The sequence below is a fragment of the Zootoca vivipara genome, chromosome 11 (genome assembly GCF_963506605.1).
Source record: "Zootoca vivipara chromosome 11, rZooViv1.1, whole genome shotgun sequence".
Classification (NCBI taxonomy): domain Eukaryota; kingdom Metazoa; phylum Chordata; class Lepidosauria; order Squamata; family Lacertidae; genus Zootoca; species Zootoca vivipara.
This window is the reverse complement of record NC_083286.1, coordinates 62,506,439-62,533,678: the sequence shown is the minus strand read 5'-3', so window position 1 is coordinate 62,533,678 and position 27,240 is coordinate 62,506,439. Positions and strand designations below refer to the sequence as shown.

Sequence of the window (27,240 nt, the reverse complement as noted above, 5' to 3'; positions counted from 1 at the left end):
CTTTTTTTACACTCTAACAGAGACACAGCCTTGGAGACCCCAGACCCCCACACTCAACTTCCATAATACCAAGACGTTCCCATGGGCCAACATGCCTCAAAGCCTTAATTACATTGCTAATTGTTTAGCACGTGCAATTAATTGTATTCCCTCTTTGCAGCCACCCTGGGAAAACAGTCCCCAACTGCATCCTATGCAAGAATATTAGAAATCAGGGCAATTTCTAATGGAGCTGATTTTCTGCATGAGGCTCATGTAAATCTAAGCAGTTTTGGCACAATGCACAGGCAACCTGAGCAACTCACTGCCACAAGACATGTTAGCAATCACAAGCTTAAATGGCTCTTTAAAAGTGTCCAAGGATTGGGACAAAGACTTGGGAGACCAGGGTTCGAATCCCCACTCAGCTGTGGAACATGATGGGTCTCCTGGGGCCAGGCTCAGTCTCCTGGGCTGACCTACCCTACAGGGTTGTTGTGATGATGAAATAAGGAAGGGGAGAAGAACCACGTGTGCCAGCTTCAGCTTCCTGGGCGAAAAGTAGGCTATAAATGTCATAATAATAAAATAGATAAGACTTGCTCTTGCCTAGTGTACCTTGGGTTAAGAACTTAATTTGTTCTGGAGGTCCGTTCTTAACGTGAAACCGTTCTATACCACTTTAGCTAATGGGGTCTCCCACTGCCGCTGCTGCACGATTTCTGTTCTCATCCTGAAGCAAAATTCTTAACCCGAGGCACTATTTCTGGGTTAGCGGAGTCTGTAACCTGAAGTGTCTGTAACCCGAGGTACCACTGTAGTTTTTACAATTACGTATATGGAAAATTACTGATGTGGTTATACTATTTGAAATACATAGACCGAGAATTATGAAATTATTGTGAGGTTTAATAAGTTAACTGTTTATATTTGGACAATTTTTCTGCTGTACTTTATTGGAAGGAGGAAAATAATCATTTCCTTAATAACAATTTAAACAATTTATTTAACAATTTATTTACTACTATATCATATGCATCCATGTTTGTTAACTGATGTGGTTAAACGATTTTAAAAAACAACAACAAATCTTAGACTGAGCTTTAAAGGTAAAGGGACCCCTGACCATTAGGTACAGTTGCAAACGTCTCTGGGGTTGCGGCACTCATTTCGCTTTACTGGCTGAGGGAGCTGGCATTTGTCCGCAGGCAGCTTCCAGGTCATGTGGCCAGCATGACTAAGCCACTTCAGGTGAACCAGAGCAGAGCACAGAAACGCCATTTCCCTTCTCCGCCGCAGCAATACCTATTTATCTACTTGCACTTTGACGTGCTTTTGAACTGCTAGGTTGACAGGAGCTGGGACAGAGCAACAGGAGCTCACCCCGTCGCGGGGATTTGAACCACCGACCTTCTGATCGGCAAGCCCTAGGCTTTGTGGTTTAGCACACATGAAAAACAAATCCTTATTTCCTGATGAATAACCTTTGGGCTATAATGCAACTTAAACAGAAAACTATCTTTAGAAAGAAGTTTCCTCCAAAAGCATTTTATTTTAAAAATCTCAATTTAAATAAAAAAAAATCCGATTTAAATTTAAAAACACTGATTTATTTATTTATTTATTTTAAAAAATCATTGACTTTTATCCACCCTGATTTGTACCCTAGGGTCATTTGAGTCTCCACTTCTTGACACTCACATTTCCCAAGGGTCGTGACTTCCTCATAGGAAATGTGTCTGGTGTATAGGATGGGCCATGATGCAAATGGCTGGATCTCAAAGCTGGGCAACACCTCAACTCTTTAATGAGGTGCAAATTGCTGAGGTTTAGACATCTGTCCTATGTGTGTGACAGATTGGTGCCCCGAAGGACATGTTCGATGAGAAGAGCGATAGATGCCAGATGCAAACCACAAGCTCGGTTGGTGGACCACAAGTTTAACCTGAGTCAACAGGGTGATGCAGCAGCAAAAAAAGCTAGCACTGTTCTCGGCTGCTTCAACAGAAGTACATTGTACCTTGGTTCCCAAATGCCGAAAACCTGGAAGTAAGTGTTCCAGTTTGCAAACGTTTTTCGGAAGCCAAACATTTGATAACGGCTGTCGGCTATTGTTTCTGGGGCGCCTGCACCAATCAGAAGCTGCACCTTGGTTTTTGAACATTTGAGTAGTCAAACGGATTTCTGCAACAGATTAAGTTTGGTGCTTTTGTTTTTGTCATTTATTTTGCATTTTGACTATCATCAGTGCAGGTAAGATTTTTTTTTAAAAAAACATTTTATCATCTTCAAAACTGTCTTATTTATTTTATAGTACAGTACGTTGATTATTGCTTTCCTTTTATGGATCAATGGTCTCATTAGATAGTAAAATTCATGTTAAATTGCTGTTTTAGGGGTCTGGACGTTCTACGGGAAAGCGCGCCTTGTTTTTTGGAACACTTTGCTTTTGGAAAGGACTTCTGGAACAGATTAAGTTTGAGAACTAAGGTACCACTGTAATAGTGTCCAGACCAAGGGAAATAATATCCTTTTAAATTGTGTGCAGGAGTTATTGTTTTTGTTTGTTACTCTGTTCTGTATTTTTGTGCTTTTATATTGTAAACCGCCCTGTGATCCTTGGATGAAGGGTGACATAGAAATAAAATAAAATAAAATAAAATAAGCTTGGCCTTCTACGCAGAAGGCTAGATTTCTAGGTAAAAGTGTTTTGTTCCATAGAGGAGTATTCTATGATGCGAGTCCCCACCTGAGGTCCCATGCAACACAACCCAGACATACGTAGATTTACTGCCTCATCTGTTGTTTACAAGACCTGGATCCAAGAGACTACGGTGATATAAGAGGCCTAGAAAACAATCCATTGCATTGCGGCAAGATGGGTTATATTTAAATGCCAGGAGCCAGGAGCATTCCTGGGGAACCAGCCAGTCCCTATGAGATGCCTGAACATGTGTCCGTCAGGCGAGAATCCTGGCTCCACACTTGACAGCTGTCGGTCGTCAACCTTTTTACTGCGCGTTGCACAATACAACCCCGTCTGGCTCTGCGAAACGGCAGCAACCCGGCAGGGCTTTAAGCGATTTAGCCACTGAACCAAAGGCTCTTGCACTGCCACCAAAGGATGTCAATGACCCTCCTTCCCTATCTTTTAAGGATCTTAGGGATGTTATCGCCAGGTCAGCTCACGACCCGCAAATCGCTTTGCAGATCATTTCCTCAAAGCTGGAAGTACAAGCATATGACATACCCACAGAAAAGATATACCCAGATTCTGAGCTAACAATCCACAAAGTAATGTCAAACGCCAGACTGTTTTCTTTTTAAAAATGTATTCTTATCTATTTGCTTTTGTTGTGGCAAAAGGGCAGTGCAGTGGTACCTTGGTTCTGAAACGCCTTGGTACTCAAACTACTTGGAACCCAGATAAAAAAAATCCTTCAGTAGCACCTTAAAGACCAACTAAGTTTTTATTTTGGTATGAGCTTTTGTGTGCACGCACACTTCGTCAGATACACTGAAACAGAACCCACACAGAATCTGTTTCAGTGTATCTGACGAAGTGTGCGTGCACACAAAAGCTCATACCAAAATAAAAACTTAGTTGGTCTTTAAGGTGCTGCTGAAGGAATTTTTTTATTTTGCTTCGACTCAGACCAACACGGCTACCTACCTGTAACTAGAACTACTTGGAACCCAAACATTGCAAGCCCAAAGTAAGCGTTCCGGTTTGTGAACTTTTTTCAGAAGCCGAACGTGCTCCGTTCTGAGTGTTATGCTTCCGTTTTGAGTGCCACACTCCTGCTTTGACTGTTACACTAACAATTTGAGTGTTACACTTTCGATTCGAGTGTTACGCTGAGGTCTTTCTGTTTTTGCTAAATATTTTGCATTTTTGTTTTTGGGGCTTTTTTAAAATTGTTTTTGTGACTGTGTGGAACCCAGTTCAGCTACTGATTGATTGATTGATTGATTGTGTGACTGCAGTACATTGTTTATTGCTTTCATTTTATGGATCAATGGTCTTGTTAGTTAGTAAAATGCATGTTAAATTGCTTTTTTAGGGGTTGTTTTTAAAAGTCTGGAATGGATCAATTCATTTTGCATTACTTTCTATGGGAAAGTGCGCTTTGGTTTTGGAACTGACTTCCGGAACAGATTAAGTTTGCGAACCAAAATAATTAAAATGAATATGGAACAAACAGTCGTCTCTACTTGTGTTCAGTGGGACACCGTCTCTAGGCTTGGAGAAAACAACTCGTGTCATGAATAAGCACACACATATTTGGGTTCACACTAAGCAAAGCAGAGTAAAGCCAGGGCATCACATCTGGGCAGTGATATCAGGACGAAATGCAAGGAGAGGTCAAAGGCATGCCGTGGCCATGATGGCTGGATCGGGAGACGACCTGGTCCTGTGTGTTCCTCGAATCCTAGAATTCAATGTGTCTCTGCTGCTCCAGCCGCCTCAAAGGACGCCCACTTGGCACTGTCTCAGCAAAGGTCTCCTCTGCACAGACACCCACTCCAAAATGTTACGAGAACATAAGACAAATTTGCTGGATCAGCCAATGGTCCATCCATCCTGGGCCTGCAATGGCCAACCAGACGCCCGTGGGAAGCCTGCAAGCTGGGCATGAGCCCGGCAGCAGTAAGACCGTGCCCACTTGCCAGCAACTGGAATTCAGAAGCGCAATGACGCAAAGGATTGTGGCATTATCAGATTGACGCTTGCAAAAAAAAATATTCTAGAATAAATCAGTACAGTCAAACTGCGGCTCCCGAACGCCTCCGTTTTGGAATGTTTTGGCTCCCGAATGCCGAAAACCCGGACGTTTCCTGTTTTTTAACGTTTTCCGGAAGCCAAATGTCCAACACGGCTTCCATATGACTGCAGGAAGCTTGACAGTTGAGGCATGGCTTTCAAACATTTTGGAAGCAGAACAGGCTTCCAGAATGGATTAAGTTTGAAAACCGAGGTTTGACTGTACTCAGCAAGAACATGGACGTTACGGCATAGTAAGAGCCTGGCTGCTGGATCAAACCAAAGACACATCGAGCTCAGCATCTTTCATTTGTCAGCTCTTCTGGCGAAAGCATACCTGTATCCCACATGAAGGCTGTCAGCCTCTGCAATCCATCACACAGACATGAAAGTCAGACATGACTTGTCACCAGAACCCATCATTCCTCTGCCCTCCCCCCAAAACAACAATCCCTTTAGACATACGCAGAATGGCTTCTTCTATGGATGAGACTGAATTTACTAGAATCGGAACACCCCTGCATGTACTCAGAGGGGCCATGCACACAGGCACATATCACGGATGGGAAAACAATGAGTTGCACAAAAAAAGCCGTGCTGGTTGGCACGCGCTGGCTGGCGAAGCGTTGCAGTGCCTCCAAACCCTCCAACCCTTTTGCACTTAATCCCTGAAGAGAGCAAGTCCACAGTGCAGCCCCACAAATCAACCCCTTCAGCCTCTCGCATTTCTCGTTAAAAATTCAGATTTCTTTGCAAAAGCGTCCAGACCTTGTGACTCGGTTTCATACAGGCAGAGAGGAGCACGCTCAAAACAACAGAGCGAAACGCTACGCCGGCTTTCAACATCTACGCCTTGCTATTCCAGTGGGTTTCAGAATTTTCTAGCTGCAGGGAGCTCTTTCCAAGTTGGCGTGCAACCGCTTGTTGCAGAGGATTGTGGGACGCGTCCTAGGGCGTTCACGCCAGGCGCCGGCCAATCTTGCTGGGCGTCGCTGTGGCTCTCTGTAAACGGGAGACCGCGTCCGCAAACACACCAAACAACACTCGCCTGCATTTGTGCATCGCAGGAGATGATCGGTGGCGGCGGCCCAGCCCATCTATCAGGGAGCTCTGCCTTGCAGCACTGACCTCCTCACTCTGGAACCGCAAATCACCTCCAAGAAACCCCCAGTTTCTCCGGGACAGGTGCCCATTTTCATATGACATGTATAATAACTCAGTGAGTCCCCTGTGCCCATTTCCCACAAGTGTAGCTCAAAATGAAAAAAGGAAATCTTCATTAGCTGGCATGCAGATTTCTATTTTTAAAATGGCTCTTTTCCACTTTCTACACCTCATTAACCAGCTTCACACTTTTCGGACCAAAAAGCATTTTTAGCACCACTTCCGAATGTGTCCTTAGATGCTCCATTAGAAAATGCCAAGGTGCACAAACCAAGCACTAACATGTCTTTGGGGCATATCTGTCCGCAGCACTAACTCACATTTCTTGTCGATCCCTTCAGCATCACTTCCCCAAAAGAATACCCGGAACAGTAGCTGCAAGATGCTCTGGAACCTGTTAGAAGCTCCTAGCCCCCCACTCAAAAACTACAGTTCCCAGGAGTCCCTGGGAAGAGGGGATATGATTGTCAAACCAGTTTTCACTCATATAGAGTTCGGAGTTTCAGGAAATACCTCTCAGGATTTATGAGCAGGAAGGCAAAATAGGGAACAAGCAGCAATGATGAGCTCCGTCTGTGCACACGGGGAGAAATAACATCCAGCTGAATTGTCCCCATTTCACTGAGTCCTTAAAATTACCATCTGTGTGCCTGGAATTCAAATCACCTCATACACAACAGGGCAAAGTCCTCGATTTTCAAACTGCATTTTTAAGAAGCACAATTAAAATAAATCTATTTGCTGAAAGAGCGCTTTAAAAGGCCGCACAGAATCACCACCGCCTCGACCGTTTTGTTTTATCTGCTGAGTCCTTCAAGAAGGCCGGGTGCCATTTTGCCAAGATGGAAGCCAAAGAGTTCTTTGGCTGAGTTGCTGCTGGGCTTGCGGTTCTGATAACAGCAAAGATTTTAAAAGGGAGCTCGATGTTGCCTCCGAATGTCTGCTCCGAAACTTCAACTGGGCTCTCTTCCTTAATTTCCTAGCTTCAAGACAACAAGACTGTTTTAAAAAACATCCAACTGTTTTAAAAAAACTCCCTCGGAAGGTGGTGGACTCCCCTTCACTGGAGGGTTTTAAGCAGAGCTTGGGTGGCCATCTGTCAGGGGGTCTTTAGACATGATCCCTGTATTGCAGGGGGTTGGGCTAGAGGACCGCTGGGGGTCCCTCCCACAACCACAGTTCTATGATTTTATGTGCCACCCAAAGAAGACTACCAACCTTGCTACCAGGCTCCTTCCCACCAGAGATGGCAGGGGTTGAACATGCACACCTTCTGTGTATCAAAAGCTCAGCGCCTGCCACCTTTTCGGTCTCTACGGTGGGACCATCTCCCCTTGCTTCCCAACGTGGCAGAGCTCCCATGGCAACAGACCAATGCTGGATCTTCCGGTGGTAACTTAGAAGGCTTCTGGTGAGCTGGACAATTTATTTTATTGCCTGCTCCACTCTAAAGGCTCAGGGAAGGCAATAAAATGAATAGAGACATAAGACCTCATTAAAAGTGAATTTCCTTCCAACGCTGAAATCCATATTTTGAAACCCAAACCCTCCAGCTTTTTCCTCTTTCACAAAAGGACTGAAATCATAGAATCATAGAGTTGGAAGAGACCACAAGGGCCATCCAGTCCACCCCCTGCCAAGCAGGAAACACCACCAAAGAATTCTTGACATATGCCTATCAAGCCTCTGCTTAAAGACCTCCAAAGAAGGAGACTCCACCACACTCCTTGGTAGCGAATTCCACTGCCGAACAGCTCTTACTGTCAGGAAGTTCTTCCTAATGTTTAGGTGGAATCTTCTTTCTTGAAGTTTGAATCCATTGCACTGTGTCCGCCTCTCTGGAGCAGCAGAAAACAACCTTTCTCCCTCCTCTATATGACATCCTTTCATATATTTGAACATGGCTATCATATCACCCCTTAACCTTCTCTTCTCCAGGCTAAACATACCCAGCTCCCTAAGCCGTTCCTCATAAGGCATTGTTTCCAGGCCTTTGACCATTTGGGTTGCCCTCCTCTGGACACATTCCAGCTTGTCAGTATCCTTCTTGAACTGTGGTGCCCAGAACTGGACACAGTATTCTAGGTGAGGTCTGACCAGAAATGCCAAACTCTCAATGTCCTGCAACATGTGATTTGTTTTTATTTTGTAAGGGGTGCTCTTGAAAATGTACAGAATTGATTTCTGTCAGAACTGAGTGGTCACAGCTAAGCTGCACGAACCTTGGAATAGGGGCAAGCACTTTCAGGCAGGCTCCACCCCATAACAATTAACCTGGGGGGGGGCTTTACCCCTCAACAAGGAGTGGCCAGAGCTCAGGGACAGACCAAAGGGCTCGGGTTCAACAGCATCTCCCGTTAAATGCAGCAGGTGATGATGATGAGGCCATCTTCAGCACAGGTGAACTGTGGAACTCCCTGTGAATCTGAGTATGACTCCTGTTCTTGTCCTCTGCCTCCGGGGAAAACTCTGCTAACAGTGGTTTTACCAAGGTGCCACCACACAAGCAGAAAAGCGCAGCAGAAGTGTGTGGGTGGTAACCTCTATACAGGTAACTACCGACCGGTGAGCTTGACAGCAGGGAAGGTCCTAGAACAGATAATTCAACAGTCGGTCTGTGAGCATTTAGAAAAGGTTGCTGTGATTACTAAGACCCAGCATGGGTTTCTTAAAAATAAGTTATGCCTGGCCAATCTGATTTCTTTTTTTGATGGAATTACAAACATGGTGGATCAGGGAAATGCTGTGAATATAGTGTATCTTGATTTCAGTAATCTTTTGACAAAGTCCCCCGTGATATTCTCACGAGGAAGCTGGTAAAATGTGGGTTGAATGAGGTAACTGTTAGGTGGATTAGTAGTTGGTTGACTAACCAAACCCAAAGAGTAATAATTAATGGTTCCCCGTCATCCTGGGGAAAAGTGACAAGTGAGGTGCCACAGGGTTGTGTCCTGGGCCCGTTGTTGTTCAACGTCTTGATAAATTACTTGGATGAAGGAATTGAGGGAATGCTCATCAAATTTGCAGATGACACCAAACTGGGAGGGGTAGCTAATGTCACAGAAGACAGAATCAGAATTCAAAATGACCGTAACAGATTGGAGTACTGGGCGCAAGCTCACAAAATGAATTTCAATAGGGACAAATGTAAGGTTAAGCACTTAGGCAGGAAGAACCGGATGCACATATATAAGATGAGGAACATCTGGGTTACCAGTAGAACACGTGAAAAAGATCTAGGGGGTCTTAGGACCACAAGCCTAACATGAGCCAACAGTGTGATGCACCAGCAAAGAAAGTGAATGCTATTCTAGGCTGCACCAACAGAAGTATAGTGTCCAGATCAAGGGAAGTCATAGTACCTCTCTATTCTGCCTTAGTCAGACCACACCTGGAATCCTGTGTCCAATTCTGGGCACCACAATTTAAGAAGGATGTTGACAAGCTGGAAGGTGTGCAGCGGAGGGTGACCAAGATGATCAAGGGTTTGGAAACCAAGCCCTATGAGGAACGGTTGAAGGAACTGGGTATGTTTAGCCTGGAAAATAGGAGACTGAGAGGAGATATGATAGCCATCTTCAAATATCTTAAGGGCTGTCACATGGAAGATGGAGCAAGCTTGTTTTTTGCTGCTCCGGAGGGTAGGATTTGAAACAATACCTCCGAGCTGCAAGAAAGGAGATTCCGACTAAACTTTCTGACAGTATGAGCTATTTGACAATGGAATGGTCTCCCTTGAGAGGTTGTGGATTCTCCTCCATTGGCGGTTTTTACACAGAGGTTGGACGGCCATCTGTCATGGATGCTTTAGCTGAGATTCCTGCATTGCAGTGGGTTGAACTAGATGACCCTTGGGGGTCCCTTCCAACTCTAAGATTCCAAGATTCTGTGATCTTTGTCCAAAGACAGATTTCCCCTTGGAGGCTGAGCAAAAGCACATTTCCTCTCTGACATTTAATCTGCCACCTTCAGCTCTTTACCTCCTCAAATTCTGCGCCCGCCTGGAGATGAGGAACTCAAATGCTGCCAAGATACGCTGGTGAGGAGTCCTCATGCCCCTTTCACGCCACAGCCATGCATTTGCCGGCATCTGACCACACTGGCCAAGCAGGCTCCCAAAAACCTTTGGCGTTGTCTACCAGATTGCAACATCTGCTTGGGCTAACGCTACCGATCCGGCCACTTGGAAAGGGAGTGTGTGGAAACGGGTCTCTTGATTTCAGCCTTCCCAAAAATCCAGAATGACACAATTCACCTAGGTTGTGAAAGCATCACAGAATGTTGGATTTGGGAGGAATATTGAAGGTCCAGGAATCTACAGCATCCCTGACAGGTGATGGCCGCCCAGTCTCTGCCTCGGCAAAGGAGAGGACGCCACTTCCTTGAGGCAGCCTGTTCCACTGTTGAACGACTCTTGCCATTAGGAAATGTCTCGTAATGTTCATAGCAAAAAAAAGCTGCCGCCTTGCAATTTCCACCCTCCAATGCTGGACCCGCCCTCTGGAGCAACGGAGAGCAAGAGTTCGCTCCATCTTCTGTGTGGGGCAGCCCAGCAGATATCTGAAGACCTCTGTCATGGCTCACATTAATATAAGCATCGGGAAAGCCTGCTGGATCAGGCCATCTAGTCCGGCATCCTGTTCTCAGAGTGGCCAACCAGATGCCCCACTGGGAAACCCGCAAGCAGGATCCGAGCACAAGAGTAGCCCCCTCCCTTCCTGCGGTTTCCAGCGGCTGGTATTCAGAAACATTTCTGCCTCCAATTGTGAATAATAATAATTTATTATTTCTACCCCGCCCACTCTGGGTGGCTTCCAACAGAATATTAAAAACAGAATAAAACTTCAAACATTAAAAACATCCCTAAACAGGGTTGCCTTCAGATGTCTTCAGGTAGTTATTTATCTCTTTGACATCTGATAGGAGGGCGTTCCACAGGATGGGTGCCACTACCGAGAAGGCCCTCTGCCTGGTTCCCTGTAGCTTTGCTTCTTGCAGTGAGGGAACCGCCAGGAGGTCCTCGGATCTGGATCTCAGTGTCTGGGGCGAATGGTGGGGGTGGAGACGCTCCTTCAGGTTTATTGGGCCGAGGCTGTTTAGGGCCAAATATAGCCTTCCTGACTAGTAGCCATCAGAAGAACCTTATACTCCATAAATCTGTCTAATCTTCTTTTAAAGCGATCCAATTTGGTGGCTGTCACTACCTCCTTGTGGCAGGGAGTTCCATAGTTGAACTGTGCACTGTGCGAGTATTTTCTTTTGTCCTGAATTCTCCCAGCATTTAGCTTCCTTGGATGCCCCCCCAGCTGGGTTCTAGTATTATGAGATTTCTCTCTCCAATTTCTCCATGCCATGGGTTTATAAACATTATCATGTCACCTTTTTAACTCACCTTTTCTCTAAACTAGAAAGTCCTCATAGGGGAAGTTTCTCCATCCCCTTGATCATTTTCATTGCCTTCTTTCTAAACCTTATCCACAATAATCTTCTCTTCTCCAGGCGGAACATACACAGATCTTTCTGCTGTGCTCCACAGCAACTGAACTATATCAGTACCAGAGAAAGTAAACTGCAATGCAGCCAGAGAAGTATAAAGGCAGAAAAAATGGAAGCCAATTCCTCTGCCTTCACAGAGACTGTGCACAGCTACGGGTTAAACAACTTATTTGGTTAATAAATGGCTAATAAAAGAGCAGCGGTTTAATTGTTTGAGAGCCTAGCTCACCCTACCCTGAAGACTCCGAGGGCAGTTAACAGATTAAACAATCGAAACATCCACTTTAAATCCAATTCGGCATCAAAAACTCAATTGGTCTCTTAACCCCACCACCGTCTCTCTGCTTGTCCGCTGCAACAGAAGCCACCCCAAGCAGATCGTGCGAGGCTTTCAAAAGGTTACAGTGCTGGGCTTTGATTAATCTCCGAGGGAGAGCGCTCCATAAATGCAGGATCCGCACATGCTGAAACTTTCTACATACCCCTCCTGGTTTATGGCCCCATTAAAAGGTTGCTTTGGGTTGACCTTGGAGAGTTGGATGAGATACAACCGGCCAGGGCGGCTGCTGCTACTACTGTCACTGCTGCCAGCGTAATAAGTCTGGCTTAGCTTCAGCTCAGGAGATCTAGAGAAACATTGCGGCTTAGATAGCCTGAGTGGAAGTTTGAGCAACTCCTACAAAAGCAGCAGCAGCATGCAGCAGCCTGTACCACCATTGCAGAAGCGCACCAGAGTTAACTTTTATCAGAAGGAAATAAATTTGGAAGTTTCTTTTTTGAGTGTGGGAACACGACAGCACTCAAGTGGCAAGCTTTTGTAATAGTATATTTATTAAATGCCGTGAAGCAGCTTTGTGAGGGTTTGTTTGTTTTTTGCCCTAAACGGTGCAGTAAATACATTTAGCAAGCAAACGGCTGCAGCCGTAACGACGCTCTCCCTCGCTGTGCGGAAAACACACGTTGTAAAAACAGCCAGAGACTTGTGTGCAATGCGCCCTGCAAAACGCTTTGAACTCAGCTGCGCAGGACCGAATGCTTCCCAATGCTCTCTGACTCAGATACGAAAGAGTCCACCGCGTGCGGTGACCCCGTTGACGCAGAGGTCCCAGAGTGCTGACTCAGTGGATTGTGACTCAGCGATGCCGTGTCGCCTCTGGAGGAGCCAAGCTCATTCGGCTGCGATCGGCCAGAGAGAGGAACTCAGCCCGGCGCCCTCGGAGCATGCCCCACGTGTCATGAAACCTATGCACAGGATAGGGATGGAGAGATTCCGGCAGTGCCTGCCTCCTTCAGACACCCCGTTTCCCCAAGTAGTATTTAAACCACTTAGGACCCACGGGATTTTTCCTCTGCCTGGTGCAACTGGACAGGACCACGTTCCGGGAACCCACAAATGCTAGTCTCCCTCCCTCCTTCGGAGATCGCAGGAGCATCCCTCCTGCCATCCTGTGGCAGGAGCTTACCTTCAAAACCTGGTGCTGCTTCTGCCGCCGCCTCTGCAGTTCCCCATGGCCTCGCAGCAGCCGCCAGATCACAAAAACTCTGGGAAAAGAAAGGAAAGAGAGGGGGTTGGTGGAGGGGGGCCGCTATTCTTGACGCTGGCTGCAGCCGGAGAGCTGGGAACACACCCACCCAATCCCCATCGCGACCCCCACTTCTGCCCCTCGCCCAAGCCTCCCCGCAGCCCACGCCCCCTCCCCTCGGCAGCCGCCCCACTGCACCCAACCCGAGCCCCTCGCCTACCCGTAACCTGAGGCTCTGGCAGGAGCCGAACAGCAACTGCTCTGTTAACAAGCAGAACGGCAGCCAAGGCAGCCCAGAGGCTCCTGCCTGCTGCTAGTTGGGAGGAAAGGAAAACCATTTCCCCCCAACTCCCTCCCCCTCACCGGCCCAGCCACACGCTGGAGGAATTCCTAAAAATAATGTCCAAAGCAAAGCGCTCGTAAAAAGCTTGGCGGCTGGGGAGTGGAGTGGGGGAGCCGGGGGCTGGGTTCGATTTCAGGCTGCAGATACCGGGAGCGAAAGGCAGGCCTCCCTGGCTCTCCGCTTTGCAGGGAGAGTTTCCGGGACGGAGGCAAAAGCAAGCAAGGAGAGGAAAGGTGCATCATCTCCCAAAGCAAAAGGCAACCTGCGCAGGTGTGGGTGTCGGCGGGCAAAGGGAGAGGAGGTGGCGATCCGGGGGTGCTGTGAAAAAATCATGCACAAATCACGCAATTCTTGTGAGCAGGATCGAGGCTAGGGGAGGTCACGCTCTGCAGCAGCTAATGGCCACTTGAGTAAAGAACGGGGCTTGAGGAAATTACTTGAGAGGCATGGGGTTGTGGGTGAGAGCATAAGAGCATAAAAGGGGCCTGCTGGATCAAGACAGGGAGCCACCTAGCCCAGGTGCCACAAAGAGAAGCCCACAAGCAGGGCCTGAGCACAGGAGAACTTTCCTCTCTTCCATCAAATGGGATTTAGAAGCCATGCTGCCTCCGACTGAGGAGGCAGAGCCAAGCCCTTCCACTGAGTTCCAGTGTTAGGAGAGAGGGAGGAAAACTTTCCTCTCTCCACCTGCTATGTCCTATCGCGTTTATTATGAAACTCAACAGTACATAGCAGGGCATGAGCACATTACAGTTTAAAGTGCTTCCCGTACGCCAGCTTGTTTCAGTCCTTACAAACAACCCTGCAAGGTAGGTCAGTTCTGTCATCCCCATTCTGGGGGGAGAGGGGGCACCCAGGTGGAGAGAGCAGGGTTGCCTACAACCACCTAACAAGCTGCCTGATGGCAGAGGCGAGGTTCACCCCGGCGCCTTGCTTAGCTTTGGGAAGTAAGCGCGACAAGGCACTGTGCGGCCCACAGGTTCCATGTCACAGAACTCTTGTAGCCCACATGGCATAAAAAGTTGGACCGCCCGACTGCCATGGGAGCATATGAAGGAGCCTTATACTAAGCAGAGAATTGGGTCCATCTAGCTCAATATTGTCTACCCTGACTGGCAGCAGTGGCTCTCCAAGCTTTCGGGCATGGAAAATTCCCAGCCTTAGCTGGAGATGCCAGAGAGAGTGGGGTCTCTGAGCTATGGGCAAGAGGCTAGACCAGACCTCTAGACCAGAGGTGCTCAGCTGAGGTGGGAGGGGTCCTGATCCTGCTGCTCTTCCTCCCTCCCTCCAGAAAGAAGGGGTCAAAGGGCTCCCCGGGCACCTGGGTCCCTTAGCCGCCTGCCCGTTCATCATGGCTTCCACCGCCAGCCTTTCAAAACCGCAGCCATGCAACCTCTTTCCTGCTGGACGGCTCTCTGTAGCTGTGCTTTGGCTACCGACGCCTCCTGGCCCAGGGTAGGGCATAGCCACAAGCCCGCTTCCAAGCACGGAGGCACTCGGGTCAGCCAGCAGGCGAGCTCCAAAGCAAACAGCTCACTGCCGCTCCCATGCTCCTTCGCTCGCCGGGACGGGAGCGTTGCATTCCAGCCGTGCAAAACAGCCCTCTGCCGCTTCCAAAACAAAGGCCCCTTTTGGGCTCCGGGCAGCTCCAAGCACACCTGAACTCTGGCATGAGAAAGCAGCCCCTCAATTGATGGCCCTCAGGTGCTGGGCCATCAATTTCGTCTGGGAAGAGGGGCCCCCGTTAATCTCTCAGCTCCCGGGGAAAAGGAAAAGTCATGGGGTTGGAAAGGCAGAATGTGGAGGGGGCGGGGGCGATGCAAGATCTGTTCTCTCCCCACCCCTAAATCACGTTCTGCTTGGCTCTGGGCTTGCCAAGCCATGTGGTGGCCATCGCCACAGCAACCTCGTGTCAGAAACAAATCACAGAAGAGGGTAGGCCTCTCGTCCTGCAGCAGCAGATATGGGGGCAGGATTCGCTGGAGGAACACCGCACCCCTAAGAGACTAACCACAGGTCTCCAGAGATGCTGAGAGGCAACAGCCTACTACTGCGTCAGTTGCCAGGCACGGGAATCGGCACAGCCAATGGGCATTTTACGGGGAGAGAAAGAAAGTTCCATAAATCCCGAGAGGTCAGGCTTGGAAAAGGAGCTGAAGTCGTTCCATCAGGCTGCAGAGCTGAGCTGGGGCGGCGGGGAAGCAAAGCAAGGCCAGGCCATCTCTTCCGCTGAGAGATCAGCTGCCTTTGGCCCTCGCTCAATTGCCACCTGGCAGCAGACATGCCATCAGGCCACCCAAAACCGTTTGAATCGCAGTTGCCAGCTATCAGAATTGTAACGCTAAGAGCTAGTGCAGAAGCTTGTTTCCCCCTTCCCATTTATTCGTTTATTCCAGAGAATTTATATACCACTTGATTGTAAAAACAAACAAACAGTACATAAGTGATACAAACAACTGTATCACTTATGTACTTATTTACCCTACTGTATACTCTGTTGTAGGGACCCAGGTGGCGCTGTGGGTTAAACAGCAGAGCCTAGGGCTTGCTGATCAGAAGGTCGGCGGTTCGAATCCCCGCGACGGGGTAAGCTCCCGTTGCTCGGTCCCTGCTCCTGCCCACCTAGCAGTTCGAAAGCACATCAAAGTGCAAGTAGATAAATAGGGACCGCTCCGGCGGGAAGGTAAACGGCGTTTCCGTGTGCTGCTCTGGATCGCCAGAAGCAGCTTTGTCATGCTGGCCACATGACCCGGAAGCTGTCTGCGGACAAACGCCGGCTCCCTTGGCCTATAGAGCGAGATGAGCGCCGCAACCCCAGAGTCGGACACGACTGGACCTGATGGTCAGGGGCCCCTTTACCTTTACACTCTGTTGTATTGTAATGCTTTGGTTATTTTCCCTTTCCCTTTCCTTTCACATTACAGTCGTACCTTGGTTTTCAAACAGCTCACGGTAGTTCTCGAACGTTTTGGCTCCCATACGTCGCAAACCCAGAAGTGTGTGTCCTGGTTTGCGAACTATTTTTGGAAATCAAACGTCCAACGGTGCTTCCGATTAGCTGCAGAAGCTTCTTCTAGCAGCGCTTTGGTTTCCAAACGTTTTGGAAGTTGAACGGACTTCCAGAACGGATTCTGTTCGACTTCCAAGGTACGACTATTCATATTTCTTTTATTTCATAATATTTTTTTTCAGTGAAAAACTAACTAACTAACTAACTCTGAACGATCAAGTTCTTACAAATGTATCAAGGAGTCCCAAGGAGCTGCCAGGCTCCCAAACCCCAGAGAAGACGCTCAGGAGAGATTGTGCCCTTATGGAAACCTCTGAGGAGGAGAAACCCAAAGGCAGGACCGACCCCCTTCACCTTGACTGGTGGTTGTGCAAATCTGGCTTCTAAAGCCTCGCTGTGTGACACTTCTGACAGGCAAACAGGAGGGGGGAAAGGCCCAGCATGGAAGACTTGAGCCAGCGGCAGGGCTGAGCATCCGACTCCAGAGGTCGAGCTGACCCAAAAATACTCAGAATCTGGAAGCGGAACCACTCCTTTCTGGGTGGCACATGCGCCCCACGTGCCTGGCACCTTCTATTGGCCCACCTGCAGTCCAGGCCCCTTTTTGCAAGTCCACAGCTGGTTGTAGGCCTGACACAGCATCTATTCCCCCCTCCGCTCCCAAAGCTAGAAGCCTTTGCTCCTGGCTCCGCCAACAGAGGGCAGCTGCCATGGGGCACGGCTGGCAACTGTGCTGTTGGCGCGACCCCCGCCCTTCCCATCCCCTTCCCTCCCCGCTCAGCAAAGACTGAGCCAAAAGTTCCCCCTTCCCCTGGTCACGATTCCCGCCCCGCCCCAGCAGTCAGAGAGGCCAAATTTCTGGCCCTCGCGAGGGGGCCTGTAAAGCAAGACTCCCTCAGGTGCGTTTGCCTTGGCGGGGGTTCAAGCCCCGGCCAATTAGAGCTACAGAAAACACACACTGAAAAAAAACACCAAAACCCAAATGGAGGAAAATAAGCTTTGCTGGGAGGAATCGTGCGTGTGCATTTCTATCGAACCCAGATGGTGAAGGCGCAGAAAGGAGAGGGGCAGGAGGGGGGAAACAGAGGCCCCAAAAATAATAAAAGGGGAGCCTTGTTTGAGGCAGGGCTGCTGAGAAGGAGGGGGGCAGGAGGGCTGATTTAGCTCCTACAGTAAATTGGCGGTGGGGGAGTGGAGAGAGGGGGCCCAGTGGAGGTTTGGGGGAAGCAGATCAGATTCCGGAGGAAAGATGCCGCTTGCAGGCATCATTGCTCTGCTTCTTCCAAATCTATTTGTTTGTTTATATCTCCTTTCTTTCTCCAAGGAGCTCAAGGTGGGATAGGCAGAGCATCGGTCTGGGGAGACAACAGGGGAGTCCACCTTTGGGGGTGAGGTCAAGCTGTGGCTGCAGAGACCAATAGGGGAGAGACATGTTTTGTTGCAGCTGGGGCAGGTGAAGGTGTCCGGTTGTGCTGCTGCAGATGCACCGGGGCGTTCCTTCGTTCTGCGCTCCTCCCAGCGGTCATTTCTACTCTGGTCACTGCTGTGATACACAACCTGACTCTCTGTCTCCAGGTACTGCGGGATTCCCACATGGCGGGGTTGATGTTGCCACCTTTCATGTCATTGCAGATTTGCAGATATCTTTGTGATTCGTAAGAACGTAAGAACCTGCTGTTTCCCCAGCAGCCAAGCAGATGTCCCAATGGGAAATCTGCAAGCAGGATTTGAGCACAAGAACCTTCTGCCTTCCTGTGCTTTCCAGCAACTGGGATTCAGAAGCATGGCTGCCTCTGACTGTGAGAGCACAGCCATGCTGGCTAGGAGCCATAGGCAGCCCTCTCATCTGTCAAATCTTCTTTTGAAGCCCTCCAAGTTGGTGGCCACCACTGCCTCTTGTGGGAGGGAGTTCCACAGTTTAACTTTGTGCTGCATGAAGAATTCCATCCTCATTTAATCCCCACAACAGCCGTGTGAAGAAGGTTAGGCAGAGAAGTTGCAACTGGCTCAGGGTCACTCAGCGAGCTTCATGGCCAAGAAGGGGATTTGAATTCTGGTCTCTCCCAGTCTTAAGCCACCACTGGCTCTCTGGCCAACAGCCAGGAGGGTGCTCCACCAGGACAAAGACCAAGAAGATGGGTGCTGCTTCCGGGTGAAGGTTTGTGGTGGCATTGATGTAGCTGAGTTGAGCATGCCTGTCTTTTGTGCTGCTTCCGCACAACACTCTCCATCATCAAAATGTCAGGCTCCACTTGCTTCCTTTTTGTTAACATTTCATCCAGATTTTCTGCTACTCTTGGAAATCTACTAAGCAAACACAACCTCTTGTCCATTGGGCTGGTGTGAAAGCCTGAGGAGCCTGCCTTTCCATTTGCTCCTCTCCTGAGCAAAACTGCAGCCATCTTGTCTTCAGTGGCCCATACAAGACGACAAAGGATGCTTGAGCTGGGATTCCTGCATTGCAGGAGGTTGGACCAGATGACCCTTTGGGTTCCCTTCCAACTCCACATTTCTATGATTGGATGGTGATGAGCAATTCAGGGCTGAGCCACACCTCCATTTGCCTTCCCGCTTCCCCCTAGGAAAAGCTGCAGTTTAGCACTGAATCGGAACAAACAGCAATTGGGTTTCCTGTGGATTGCAGTTTATTCCAATTTAGCGCTAAAGAGTGGGTTTTATGGTGTGTGTGTGTGTGTGTGTGTGTGTGTGTGTGTGTGTGTGTGCAGTGGGGCAAACAACTCAACTTCCATCCCTGATGCGTGAGCAAAACAATATTGGCTGTAGGTGTTCCTTCAAATAACCGAAACCCAATCCATTCAAAGAATTAAAGAAGTTAAAGCCAGCCGTTTAATCTCGGCTTGGAAATACACTGGTGGTCAGTGCAGCTGGTATTTAATTGGGGGGGGGGGGCGTTACATGATTCAGGCAGCCATATTTCAATACGGTGAGTTTTGAAGATGACTTTAAAGGGCCACACAGACTACGTGGCAGCAGTCAAACCATGGCGAGATCATGGGTTTCTGTGGCCAGGTCAGGCTTCTCCAGCCAGAGGTGAGATTGTGACGGTATATCCCACCTGCGCTCAAAGGACCACGTTAGCTGTAGCCAACTTGAGGTTTTACTATTTCATTTATAAAAGTATTTCTGCACTGTCCTCTCGTAAAATATCAGGGTGGTATACAGCAACACGGAAAACATTTAAAAGCAATGCAGAGTGTTCATTAAAACGACGAACTGCTCAAGGATATTTTAAATGACTCTGTAGGTTTGTCAGCTTTAAAAAAAGGTCTTGAAGATCCTTGGATGCGAGAAGTCAAAAGGAAGGATGCCAAATCTCTGCTCAAGTTTAAGCCGAGAGAGGAGAAAACAAAGGAATAAAATAAAATAAAATCCTTCCAGTAGCACCTTAGAGACCAACTAAGTTTGTCATTGGTATGAGCTTTCGTGTGCATGCACACTTCTTCAGATACACATGCGCACAAAAGCTCATACCAATGACAAACTTAGTTGGTCTCTAAGGTGCTAATGGAAGGAATTTTATTTTGTTTCGACTACGGCAGACCAACACAGCTACCTACCTGTTAAAGGAATAAAATGTTACAGTTGTCAATGCAAGGTAGACAGAACAAGAGTCTGAACAAGAGTTTTGGTGGAGCCTGTTAAAAAAAAGGCAAATTCTGTCTTGAGGATCTCATTTTATATTTCAAGATGTAGATAGAGGAATCCTTTTGAGGGAAATGAAGCTCGACTTGCAACACATGGACAAATTCAAACAAGGTCATTATGACCTTCAGCAGGGACGGCACTTTCATCTTCTAAACTTGACCCCAGGCACAGGTCAGTATGCAATCGGCGCGTCTCCTCTTTAGTCGGCTGCATGACTAACTGTTGTTGAATGCAAACATTTATTGAGAAATCACGCTTCAGTCGCAAGCCAAATATGCACTTATGCAGTCAATCGGAGGATGGTGCTGTATTTATAAATTAAGTGACTCTTCCTTAAGTCTAAATTTGGAAGCATTAAAAATATCCAAAGCACAGATGACACTCATTGCCTCACACACAAAGGCAATTACACTTCGGAAACAAGGCAACTGTTACTCAAGGAATGAAGGAGAATGAATAAGAACAGCTGGCTCTCACATCAGACCTCTGAGATCTGACCTGTCTGTCTTCTCCTGACACTTCCACTTCCCCAAATCTGGCCACCCAGGGGGGCTTCATCCAGCATCCTCTTCCTACAATGGCCGACCAGGTACAGAGCACAGCCATCATGACTAGCAGCCGCCAATAGCTCTCTCATTGGCCACGGTGAAAACTTCCAGACTGGACTGCTGCAAAATGTTCCCAATGGGGCTGCCCTTGAAGATTATGTGGGACCTAAGAACATCAGAAGAGCCTGCTGGATCAGGCCAATGGTTCATCTAGTCCAGTGTCCTGTCCTCATAAGGCCAACCAGATGCCCCCAAAGGGAAACCAGCAAGCAGGATTCGAGCACAAGAGCCCTCTCCCCTTCTGTGGTTTCCAGCAACTGGGAGACAGAAGCGTTGCTGACTTTGACTGTGGTGGTAGAACATAGCCATTGTGGCTTGTAGCCATTGATAGCCCTTCCTTCCATGAATTTGTCCAGTCCTCTCTTGAAGCCATCCAAGTTGGTGGCTATCATTGCCTCCTGCAGGTGAGAGTTACATCGATTAACTATGTAGTTTTTAACTCTGGAAATGTGGCAATTGTTACCCAAGGGCCAATCTAGGGTGAAGATGACCCTCTGGCTTTGATGACAGGCAGTCCTTCAGACCTCTGAGACCTACCCTGCCCGTCTCTTCCTGGCACTTACTTCCACCACCCCAAATCTGAACATCCGGGAGGGCGCTTCATCCCCTCTTTGCTGATGGCCCATCAAGGAGTCGCCTCACTCTCTCCCTTGGCCTAGGAAGCAGCTCCTCCTCCAAAACTGGAGCCACTGGAGGTGCAAGTCCTGGCAGTCTCTGCAAAGGGGACTCGGCGGCCCTGCCAGCCAGCCAAGGCAGCGGATGCAAACAGAGCCCTTTGCACCCTTCCTGCCTCGGTCGGCTTCCTATTTCGCTTGGCGCTGGCCATGTTTCTGAAAAGGCAGTGACTCTGTCAAGGACCCAGCAAATTCCTGTGCCGTGTGTGCTGTTTTTTAGGTGTGATGGGGGGAAGCAGCAGCCAAACAGCACCTAGGAAACCAGAGGGCTATTTAGAGAGGAGTCTGGGTGGTGGGAGTATGAAGGAAGAGATGAAAAAGAAATGCAAAGCATGAGGCAGACTCGGACCCCTGGAGTCTCCCTCAAACCCTACAGCTCAGGACTGGCAGTCTTAGCCTAGCCTGAAAGAAACTTATGCAGTGATGTAGCAGGGGTTGCCGGTGCCCAGGACTGCACAGAGGGTCGGGAGGCAGGGAGAGAACGGTGTCTGCGTTGCCCAGGAGATCACAGCCACAGAGATGAGAAAAGCAGAGCCGATCCATTGTCTGGAGAGGTCATTTCCTGGTTTGCACGGAGAAACTGTTTGCAACAGAGTCCAGCAATGGAAGCGAACAGCTGTATTGAAGAAGCACCGGGGGATGAAATTTTGGGGCCCCAACAATTTTGCACCCAGGGCAACTGCCCCTGTGCGCCCCCCCCCCATGCTATGCCACTGGAGTTATGCGGATGGTTCAGTGGGGACACGAATCCTGCACTGCAGGGGGTTGGACTAGATGACCCTTGGGGTCCCTTCCAACTCTACTGTTCTATAATTCTATGACATATCTCAAGGAAGCTGGGTGCAAGCCACAGGCTGCATACACATCACCCACCCTGCCCACGAAATATTCCTGCAGTTTCCTACAGGTGCTGGGAATTGTGGATCTGTGGGGGGGGGGGTGAACTACAGTTTCTGGTCTTCTTCAGGAGGGGCTGTGTACTTTAATGCACATTAAAACCTATGTACTTTAAATGTGCTTTAAGTGCGTGACTTCACCATATGACCCATTCTGTTCCAGCCTCGGTTTCCCAACTGTAAAATGAAAATTGGCACTCACAGGAGTGAGCTCTCTCTCTCTCTCTCTCTCTCTCTCTCTCTCTCTCTCTCTGTGTGTGTGTGTGTGTGATCTCAAGTTGAAAAAGGAAGAGAAATTTGCTGCCAATGTGGCAGATGGAAGCGAAGAGCATCCAGGAACAAGCTCCACCTCTGCCCCTTCGTTTCCAGGACCAATCCTGGCCCCTGGCACCAACCGGCCAGCTTGCTCCACTAGGGGCCAGAACATCCTGGCCGGATGCTCTCCTTGCAGCCAACTCCTTTCCCCTCCCTCCTTCCGCAGTGACATATTTACAAGAAAGCCCAGCAAGAGGATGCAGCGTGTCACCAGCTCGTATTTTCACACTTGCTGGCTTTTGTTTGCCCAGCAGGCAGGCTTCCTCCTCTCCCAAAATAATATTAGCGACTCAGCTCTGATCCAAAAGGCTGGCCGTCAGCAATTGGCCAGCACAACTGGCATCGGGGGCCTGGGGGGGGGGGAAGGAGGAGTGGAATGGCTGGGGTTCTCCCCAGGGGATATGAAATGCAAGTCGGAAAGAGTGCTATCCAGAACAGCAGAAGGCACCCAAGGGTGCTGCCTCACTTTTCACACACAAACACCTCTTAAGATGTGTGCATGCACACAAAAGCTCATACCAATAACAAACTTAGCTGGTCTCTATGGTGCTACTGGAAGGATTTTTTAAATATTTTGTTTCGACTACGGCAGACCAACACAGCTACCATCTGTAACTAACACCTCTGAATGTGAGGATAAAGCTGTCTGGCTAACATCAGGACCATCTGAACCAGAACTCAACTGTAGAATTGAGAAATTGATATGTTATCGGACATGGGATACAGAACACAATTATTTTCTTGATGCATTAAAAAAAATGAGGTGGAGAAAAATGGAAAGAAGCTCATCCTGGACGCGGAGGAAGAGGACAAAGGAAAGTATTGTGATGGAAGGAGAGACTGAGAAGAGGCTCTTCCACCTTTTCCTTGCACAAAAGCCCTGCGGAATAGCCGAGCTGCACCTTTCATAGAATCATAAGAGCTGGAAGGGAGCCTAAGGGTCATCTAGTCCAACCCCCTGCAATGCAGGAATCTCGGCTAAAGCATCCATGACAGATGGCCACCCAACCTCTGCTTGGTTTTGCCCACCAGATCTTCAAGCCTCGCACCTCTCCTCACTGTCTAACAGCACTTCCACTATACAGCACAATCCCGCTTTATCTAGCATTTGTTTTTTTAACCATAATTTTTATTGTTTCTTCATAAATAAACATAATCAAATATTCTTACATAATCACAACTTAAATTAAAAAGTATATCCCTGATTATATCTTTTTAGGGATATCTCCTTTAATTACAACATATTTTACATTTGTTCTGCCGAACACGGCTTCCCCTTTCTCCCATCTTTGGTTTTATTAATCATGTTTTTACAACTTGCGCTCATATAAAACAGAATCTTGTTAGTGTTCTTACATCTTATCATCTCCTATGTAATCTCCATTATTTACAGATGCAGGTATCATGAAGTCACAAAAGATACAATTGGTGTTTCGCAGTATGTTTTAAGATATTCCGTAAATTTTTCCCATTCTTTCTCGGTTTTCTGATCTTTTTGGTCCCTTACTCTTCCAGTCAGTTTAGCTAGCTCTATATATTCTACCATTTTCTCTTTCCAGTCCACTATTGATGGTACCATAGTGGATTTCCATTTCTGGGCTAGGAGCACCCTGGCTGCTGTGGTGGCATACATAAATATTCTTACATCTTCTTTTCTTATTTCCTTCCCAATTAAGCCTAACAAACATAATTCAGGTTTCTTTGGGAATGTGTATTTTAACATTTTTTTTAATTCATTATAAATCGCCTCCCAAAAGGGTTTGATTATTTTGCATTGCCACCACATGTGATATATTTCTCCAACCTCCTCCCCGCACTTCCAGCATTTCCTGTCCTGTTTCTTATAAATTCTCGCTAGCTTAACTGGGGTCAGATACCAACGGTACATAAGTTTCATAATGTTTTCTTTTAGTATCGTACACGCGGTGAACTTAATATTAGAATTCCATAATTTTAACCAGAGATCAATTTCTATGTTGTGACCGATGTCCCTTGCCCATTTGATCATGACGTCTTTTGTCTCTTCATCCTTGGTGTTCCATTCGAGAATAAATTCGTACATATGTGACAACATCTTTTTGTTTCCTTCCACAATTTCTACTTGAAATTTAGATTTCTCCCTTTCAAAACCGTTCCTCCTATTATCTTCCTTGAATAAGTCTACGACCTGGTAATACTGTAACCAGCTGGTCATTTTAGGTTTTAATTGATCTAGCATTTGGGTATACTCAAAACATTGTCCGTCACTAAGAAGATGTGGTATGGTATTCGGTTATTTATCATTCTGCTGCATCACAAGAGATAATCAGCCCGCCAATGCAATGTACACCTTGTTACCAGGATCAGGCCCTTCTAGCGAGGTTGCTGCAAAGCACTTCGCCCTTTCCCCAAGACCTCTGGCTGTTAGGTCAGGACCAGCTCACCCCACAACACCCCACTCTGTCCTCTCCAAGGCCTCTGGTTAATGAGTTAATAACACTCTTCCTGATGCCAGGGGCATAAAAAGTTTTCTGGGCAACTCTTTCAATCAGACTCACATCTCCAGTGCATTCACCAATCAAATTCAGTCTGGACCTACCCTGCGAAGTACTTCATGCCTCAACCCTATTTAGAATTATTGGAAGCAAAAATTTTAAAAATTCCTTCCAGTAGCACCTTAAGATAAAAGGACCCCTGACCATTAGGTCCAGTTGTGACCGACTCTGGGGTTGCGGCGCTCATCTTGCGTTATTGGCCAAGGGAGCCGGCGTACAACTTCCAGGTCATGTGGCCAGCATGACTAAGCCACTTATGGCGAACCAAAGCAGTTTACCTTCCCGCTGTAGCGGTACCTATTTATCTACTTGCACTTTGACATGCTTTTGAACTGCTACCGGTAGGTTGGCAGAAGCTGGGACAAAGCAATGGGAGCTCACTCTGTCATGGGGATTCGAACCACTGACCATCTGATCGGCAAGCCCTAGGCTCAGTGGTTTAACCCACAGCGCCACCCGCGTCCCATTTGTTATTGGTATGAGCTTTTGTGTGCATGCACACTACTTCAGATGCATGCATGCACACGAAAGCTCATACCAATAACAAACTTAGTTGGTCTCTAAGGTGCTACTGGAAGGAATTTTTTAATTTTGTTTCGACTATGGCAGTCCAACACAGCTACCTACCTGTAACTGGAATTATTGGATCATTGTTGGATCCAAGCTAGCTTCTAAAGATCTCTGAGAAGCTCTCTCTCTCTCTGTTTCTCTCTCTCTTGTTAACCCTATCATTCACCCCCTCTACCCAAAAACAACTCCCCAAAAGCTTTTCTTTGCCCCACTGGGGAAAATTCCAAGGAGCACGTCAACCGCTCAGAAGTCAAGGAGAGAGAGTCCTGAAAGCATCCATGGTTACAAATCTAGCTTTTGGCATCTTCACAAAGGGGGGTGGGAATGGGTGCGTTAAACCATGGAGTAAGAATGTAAGAGGAGCTTGCTGGATCAAGCCCATGGTCTATTTGGACCAGAATCCTGTTCTCCTAGTGGCCCTCTAGGGAACCAAAAAGCAGAACCAGAGCGGAAGAGCTCTCTCCCTTCCTGTGGCAACAGTGGGTGGATCACATTTCAGGGATCTGCTGATTTGCTACTGAGCCCAGTTCAAGGTGCTAATGCAGCCTTTGGCAACCTGGCACCCTCCAGATATTTTGAGCTACAAGTCTGATCAAGGTAAAAGGTAAAGGACCCCTAGACAGTTAAGTCCAGTCAAAGGTGACTAGGGGGTTGCAGCGCTCATGTCGTTTTCAGGCCGAGAGAGCCAGTGTTTGTCCACAGACAGCTTTCCGGGTCTTGTGGCCAGCAGGACTAAACTGCTTTTGGCGCAACGGGACACTGCTACGGAAATCAGAGCTCCTGGAAACGCCGTTTACCTTCCCGCTGCAGCGGTACCTATTTATCTACTTGCACTTTGATGTGCTTTTGAACTGCTAGGTTGGCAGGAGCTGGGACCGAGCAACGGGAGCATAACCCATTGTGAAGATTCGAACTGCCGCCCTTCTGATCAGCAAGCCCAAGAGGCTCAGTGGTTTAGACCACAGTGCCACCCGCGTCCCAAAGTCTGGTCAGCCCCTGGTCAACACATGCTAGAACTTGTGGACATCCAATGAAGCTGATTGTTGGATTGTTGGAAGATTCAAGACAGAGAATACAAAGCGCTTCTTTGTGCAGAGCGGAGCTGAACTATAGAAATCCCGACAGAAGACAGTGATGGGCCACTGGCCTGATCCAGCAGGACCTTCTCCTGTCCTTATGTTTACATTCTCATTCAGCCAACAGACTGAAGCTCAATCCAGATAAGACTGAGGCATTGTTAGTAGGTGGTTCCTCAGATGGGTGGGAGGTCGCTTGCTCTGGATGGGGTTACGCTGCCCCTGAAGGAGCAGGTTCATAGCTTGGGGGTCCTCCCACCTAGATCCTTTGCTGCCACTCAAGGCTCAGGTGGCCTCAGTGGCACAGAGTGCCTTCCATCAGCTTCGGCTGGTGGCCCAGCTACGCCCCTATCTGGACAGGGATAGCCTAACTACTGTTGTCTATGCTCTGGTAACCACAAGGTTAGATTACTGCAATGTGTTCTACATAGGGCTGCCCTTGAAGATAGTTCGGAAACTTCAGCTGGTGCAGAATTCAGTGGCCAGGTTGCTCACCGGAGCAAGCTGGGCTGAGCATATGACACTGATTCTCGTCTGACTGCACTGGTTACCAGTTAGTTTCTGGGCCCAATTCAAAGTGCCGGTTTTGACCTATAAAGCCTTAAATGGCTCAGGACCTCA

General features: G+C 48.1%; 1 protein-coding gene across 4 annotated transcripts in view; it reads right to left on the bottom strand.

The window, feature by feature from the left end:
• The window catches only part of IL11RA (interleukin 11 receptor subunit alpha), a 122,487-nt gene that overhangs the window by 55,363 nt on the left and 39,884 nt on the right, over nucleotides 1–27,240 (bottom strand). Inside the window, exons 1-2 of one of the 4 annotated variants that reach the window (XM_060280405.1) lie at nucleotides 14,929–15,078; nucleotides 12,868–12,946 (exon numbers count right to left, since the gene is read on the bottom strand). In XM_060280405.1, coding sequence (XP_060136388.1) covers nucleotides 12,868–12,946; nucleotides 14,929–14,942 — 93 coding nt within the window. In that variant the 5' untranslated portion in view covers nucleotides 14,943–15,078. The other 3 variants (XM_060280407.1, XM_060280406.1, XM_060280408.1) reach the window with 3 other exon arrangements.